Source organism: Macadamia integrifolia, chromosome 5 (assembly GCF_013358625.1).
Source record: "Macadamia integrifolia cultivar HAES 741 chromosome 5, SCU_Mint_v3, whole genome shotgun sequence".
Lineage (NCBI taxonomy): Eukaryota > Viridiplantae > Streptophyta > Magnoliopsida > Proteales > Proteaceae > Macadamia > Macadamia integrifolia.
In genome coordinates, this window is record NC_056561.1 from 40,726,560 (window position 1) to 40,732,810 (window position 6,251).

The window sequence follows — 6,251 nt, forward strand, 5'->3', positions numbered from 1 at the left end:
AGGATAGCTAGAGATAGAGAAAGAGAAAAAGTTTCCAAGGGTAAGGTTTTCATGTTACGCCTGAAACCCATCCGACTTCCATGTCTCTACAATGTTACTTGTTTTTCAATTAGAAAGCAAAATAATTAGCCTGGAGCCCATCTGTAAATTATGTATGTAATAAATTATGTGCTATGCTTCCCACCATCGATCTCTCTTTCTCCATTGACCTCAATCCCCTTTTTTCTATTCTCAAGATAATTAAATAAAGGGAGGGGTTCTTTGAGCCTTTGGCAACACCCCTTCTCTGAAAAAAAAAAAAAAAAAAACTCTCAAATGAAATTTTTGGATTGCGTCTTTCATCAAGTCCATTGATAGGTTTCAGTGAATGATCCGTGTGTGTAGCATATTAGGGTTTTCTATTGGAGAATAAGAATAGTAATTAATTATAAATATAAATATTTAATATTTTTGGTTAGACTTTATATATTTTATTGGTAAGTAATTTTATAAATAATATTAAATTTATTAAAAAGGGAAAGAAGAAACAACCTACAAAGAACAAGGGGCCTATCCCTTGAAACACTCAAAGGCAACCCTTACCAAGAGAAAGGTTGGGTTGGGTGGGGTGGGACCTCAAAATAAAACTACTTTGATTAAAAAAAAAAAAGGATAATTTACAACGCCACCCCTGGCGATACTAGTATTATAAGAACAGCTCATCTCTTTCACCAAATTAGACTCATACTCCTTACCGTCAATCAGTGTTACAGAATATACCTTAAAAACTGACATTAGCTGAGTTATTTTTTTTTAAATACCAAAATACCGTCATAATAACTAAAATGCTAAATATGTCCTTATCATTCTTCTTCTTCCCCAAATCAAATAACCAAGGAGGAGAGAGAGAGAGACAAGCGACGGCGGCGAGCTGAGCCATCCCTCTGGAAATGGAAGCTGGAGAGGAACCTATCAAGGTAGTTGACAGCAAGAACGGCTATGAGGGGGCAGAAGGCATAGTGCGATACCCCTCAGCATCCACTCTACCACTTCTCGGCGAGCAGAGGACAAAGCAGGATCGATGCTGAGATGGGCTTGCTGTTCTTTGGAGAAAAGAAAAACGAGCTCATTGTCTTCCCAAAACAGTTCTTGTTCCAATAACAGAAGAGGGAGTAAACAAGATCCGTTGATGTTGTTAGAGGTGAGAGTGAACAAAAAAAAGATAAAATTGGGAAACTCAAGCCAGAACTCTAGAGAAGATGGATCGTTCTCTAATGAGGACTTCCGAGCACATCCACAAACACACGGCTAAGCGTAAGCACTCGCATCTGCTGCTCTTGGGCTCTTCTCCTCTTCAGCAGAGGTTCCGACGACGAAGTAACCGATGATGCCACAGCCCACGAATCGTTGGAGCTGTCGCAGCTGAAGTTGGCATCAATGACGCCGTTTGGGCGACCAAGAATCGATTCGTATTTACGTTTCTGGCCGCACCCATGGTGGCCTGAGTTAACTCCACGATGAGTTCATGGCAATCATCCACCTCATTCTATGATCACAATTAATTAAAAAAACAAAATTTGGATAAGAAGATTATAAATGGGAGCGATGTTCGCTATCCAACTTGGAAAGATATTAAAATAGAGAAGGGATTTTACAGACCCTTCTGATCTTGAGCACACCCATGAGCGGGTTCTGGTATTCGACCAGATTATCTGGCTCAATCTGATTGATAATGTTCAGCATTGTCGCAACAGCCAATACAGAAGGAAGATAACGAACAAACCTTGAATCTATGATTGGAACCCAAATGCAGATGAACCCTTCTCCATCTGCAACAATCTTCGTCTGTCCAAGGAGAGAGCTGGTGAAGATGAAGGTGTGGAGAAGGGTTAGGGTAAAATGGGATTGACATTATGTGTTTTAGATAAAAGGGTAAATATGTCAATTCAAAACATCACATAACAGAGATTGACGGTAGGGGGTCTGAGTCTAATTTGGTGAAAGAAAGGGGGTGTCCCTATAATACTGGCATTCTTCAGGGGGTGGCGTGGTAAATTACTCAAAAAAAAAAAAAAGATCCACCTCAACCGGCTTAAGAGGGCAGAACGGTTTTTTTTTTTCTCTAACAACAGAGGTCTTCGGCTAACTAGTCCCGTGAGTTCATATTGATCCTACAATTGCATGGATCGAGTCATACTAAGGTTGAATGAGAAAAGTACAGAACTCAAGAAACATAAAACATTGAAAGAGTAAGAATGAATTAGTTGTATTAGATGTAACTAGATTGATTTTGAAGGTGGAGTCTTTTCAAGAGTGAAATTTTTTTAAAATATGAAAATTTTAAGAGAGAGAGAGAGAGAGAGAGAGAGAGAGAGAGAGAGAGAAACTTGGGTTTGAAATATATATTTTTTTATTAAACAGAAAAGAGAAACAGATTCGATAGATCGTCAATCTTGCTAAACAAGGGTAATGGAATCAAATTGTGAGAATTTTAGTGTATTTCTACTCTTGCTCATCTTAGGCTGTGTTTGGTAGCCAAGAGAAGAAAAGAAAAGAAAAGAAAAAAGTACAATTTTTATACTTTTTTCTTTGGGTTAAGATTTTTTCTTTGCACTTGGATTGTCTTCAACCATGAGAAGATTCCCCTTTTCAAATTCAAAATTCCCCTTTGGAATTGTGAAATTTTCTTTTGCTACCTTAAAATTTTTCTTGCCAAAAACACAAAAAAACATGAGAAAATATGAAAACATAATAAGACAAAAAATGAATGATTATACAATGATTTCCTATGTGTCTATATCTCTCTTAATATTCAAAAAAAAAAAATTTTTGATTTTTTTTCTTTTATTTTCTTTTCTTCTCTTGGTGACCAAACATACATGCTCTTTTTATTTTCTCACCATTTCTTCTCTTTTCTTTTTGTTTCTATTCTAGATTCTTTTTTCTTTTCTTTTTTTCTCTTGGCTACCAAACATAGCCTTAGTGAAAAAGATTGAGTCTCACTTTGTGTAAGTAAAAAATTTCATCGAATCATGTAAATCTCGTATTTCTAGAGTGGTAATTTTTTTTTTTTTTTTTTTCAATTTTTAGTGTTTATGCTAATGAAAATGACTTCTTCACCCCCTTATAGATGAAATCATATCTTCGTTCCTCGGAATACTTCCCTATGCTTGCTCTAATGTTCGGTGTGACCAATGGCCACTTCCTCTTTCGCGTGTCTTAACTAATGGGGGATTAATAATCGGCTAAATTCTTGCTTTTTCTCCGCTATGTCAGAGGCCCCACACAGAAAGCACTCTACCCCTCCAAATTTTTTTTTTCTTTTCCAAAGATCTGCCAAGTCGAAGTTGTGCTTGGGCAAAATGTAATTATGAATTTTGATAGTTTTCTTGTTCTTGATATATTTGAATTGACGGGGGTTCCTGAATTTTGATCCAGAAATTTTATTTCATTCTCTTAGAAAACCTAGAGATTTCATTCATAATCTAAGCACAGTAACAACCAAAAGATACATAAATGGAAGAAACACATAGACCTAGCTACTTGCTATATATCAAGAACTAAATTAAAACAGCATCATCAAGTAACAGAGATTTGTGTTAAATCTATGATCTGCCTCTTAGAAGGACAAACCCTCCATCAGAAATGTCCTAAGCCCTCCTCAGAGTTCATCTTTGAGAGGGGCAAAAGCCTTGGCTACATTAGGAGAAGTTTTGATAGGATAAGAAGCCTGCAAGGCTATGCCACATAGTCCTCCTATGTCAAACATCCCACGCTTAATTCTAATGTAACCTTGTTCTCCCCAATCCGCTCCCCATGAGTTCTTCACAATCCAGTACTTGGTCCCATCAAGAGTTGTTCCATACCCTACAGCTGCCACTCCATGATCCAGTTCTATCCCGCAAGGTCCAGTGAATACTCCCTGTGTTCATCATCAAAAGATCAGATCATGACCCATCTTAATTTCAATATTTCTTAATTGATTTTTCATCACTTACCTCTGAGTAGAACTGGAAAGCTTGACCACTAGCATCAATGGCAACAGAGACAGGTTGGTTTGCAACAGCTTTCATCAATGAAATCTCGAAAGGGGGAACATTCTCATGTCCATCAATTGTCACCAAAGGAGCATTCACCTGCAAAATCTTACTTCTTAGTATATAATAATCTCACCTCTAGATAAATGAGTTCATATTTTATGATCTATATATATGTACCTTGGTTAAAGCACAAGTCGTATTTGTGGCTGTGTAAGGATAACTCTCCTCCGTGGTGATCCCTCCAACCTTCTTGATGTACTCAAAGGCATGATCCATGAGACCTCCATTACACCCTTGGTTACCATCACCAGTGTCGCAATCCACTAGTTGCTGCTCAGACAAGGACACCAGCTTCTGTGTTTTGATTTGGTTTATACCCTCAACAGCAACTACAGTTGAAAAAGTCCAGCAACTTCCTGCAACACAAATATCAAAGATACCACTCAATTTTTTAGGGTTCCACATGGAAGGCAGAAATAATAATCCCATATCAGATGTGAGTAGCCCGATGTGAAGACTTCTAGGTACTAAGTTACTTTCTATCCAAGTCTGAACTAGGTGGAATCATATATAAAAATCAAAACCCGAAACAGAATCTAAATTAAATATATTAGAATCCTACCACATTGGCCTTGGTTCTTGATAGGGGTGACAGCACCTTTCTCTCTCCAATTGATGGAAGCAGGGAACTTATCAAACTTCTCATACATGAACCCACCAGTGGCTTCACGTGAATACCCTCTCATCATGTTGTGGTGCTTCACCTTGGAACTAGCAAAGAGATTCCTGAACTCATGGTTGGTTAGATCTCCAAACTTGTTGAGCTTCAACTTGTGAGGATGATCCTTCTTGTTGAATTCATGAATGAACTTTACATTCTCTTTGAACACATTGAAACGCTTTGGCTTCACTGAAAGGTCTCTAGAGACAGTGTGATGACTCCTCCATTTCTCATACAAGTTCCAGAGACTGTGCTCTGTCTCCAGATCTTTCTCAGTGAAATCTATGCTCTGGGCTATTCCCAGAAGCAGAGCAAACGATAGGGCAATGACAAGAACAATGCTTTTCTCCATCTCCATGGCTTTGACGGGAACTTTGGGATGATGAAGTTGGTTTATATAGGGAAAGAAGTAAAGGGAAACCTCGTTGGATCCTCCTCTTTTGAGGCATTATTTGTTTTTAAAAGTCGCAGAAGGGGACACGTCTTGATAACAAAAAAAACAATTTGAAGCTAACATAATCTAAAATAATTTCATATATTTTTTTGACGAAACAATTCAAGTTAGAGCTTATCTATGCCCTAGCAAGCGGAGTAATATAAGGTAGACAAAAAATACTAGTATGGGGATCACACCTCATGGATGGTGTGAGATATGGTTGGAGAGATCATACAAATTCTCTGAGTACATGGTTTTTATGATATTTTTCTGGATGTGATCTGGTGTCTATCTCTATAGCTAGGGATTTAAATCTTGGAATCGGATCAGTATTTGCAGAGGCCGGTATTGATGCAGTATTGATTTGAATCAGTTTGTATCAGTTTGGCTTCGTCGATTGTATACCTATTTTTCCTTGAAAAAATATATTTATCACAAACCTGACATCTGCTCTACAAGTAAAGATTGCAACCAGGGCGCTATGCACTGAATTCAAGCAAATGAGACCGTTGGATAGAGATAAAGAAAGATAACAAAGGAAAGATTCTTAGTAGATAGATCACCCAAAAAAAAAAATTTTAATAAATAGAGAGAACAATGTTTTTTCTGACGTGGGTTAGTCATAGAGTCATAGGCGGATGGAAAATGTATAAGATTGAGTTTTCTTTTTTTAATCCAACCGTCATTGAGTTCAAATTTGGCCATCAAAACCCTCCAATGATGCGACAGAATGGTCAAATTACGGTGCAACCTAAAATTGATAGTTGTAGGAGGGGCCCTACCTTTTGTTGTAGCCTTGTAAATTGTAATCCCCACCCCAAATAATGGCTAGACCATTTAATGTTTTAGATTTAATAAAATAATAAAAAATATAGCATATATTACATATAAAAAAAAAGTAGATTATAATAAAAAAGAAAATAACAAGGTTGAAAAATATTTAACATTTTAAGAGGAGTATACTCAAGGATTAAAGTATCGGTATCGGTTGCCGTATCGGTCGGCCAAAATTAAGATACGTATCGGAGGGTATCGTATCGTATCGGAGATACACTAAGATACGCTAAAGATACAC

General features: G+C 37.3%; 1 protein-coding gene across 1 annotated transcript; it reads right to left on the reverse strand.

Annotated features, from left to right (window-relative positions):
• Positions 1–3,435: 3,435 nt before the first annotated feature.
• LOC122078991 (vignain-like) lies at positions 3,436–5,171 on the reverse strand. The gene is made up of 4 exons (XM_042645198.1): positions 4,642–5,171; positions 4,197–4,435; positions 3,978–4,115; positions 3,436–3,901 (listed from the first exon to the last, which is right to left on the reverse strand). Exons 1-4 carry the CDS (start codon positions 5,096–5,098, stop codon positions 3,641–3,643), a joined length of 1,095 nt encoding a protein of 364 aa, XP_042501132.1. The 5' UTR covers positions 5,099–5,171; the 3' UTR covers positions 3,436–3,640.
• Positions 5,172–6,251: the final 1,080 nt, after the last annotated feature.

Bases quoted from the DNA above. Each gene is read 5' to 3' on its own strand.
- LOC122078991 (XM_042645198.1), bottom strand. From the start codon at position 5,098: ATGGAGATGGAGAAAAGCATTGTTCTTGTCATTGCCCTATCGTTTGCT. The intron at 4,116-4,196 runs GTACATATATAT...AAGATTTTGCAG, and splicing joins CGACTTGTGCTTTAACCAAG to GTGAATGCTCCTTTGGTGAC. The intron at 3,902-3,977 runs GTAAGTGATGAA...TGATGAACACAG, and splicing joins CTTTCCAGTTCTACTCAGAG to GGAGTATTCACTGGACCTTG.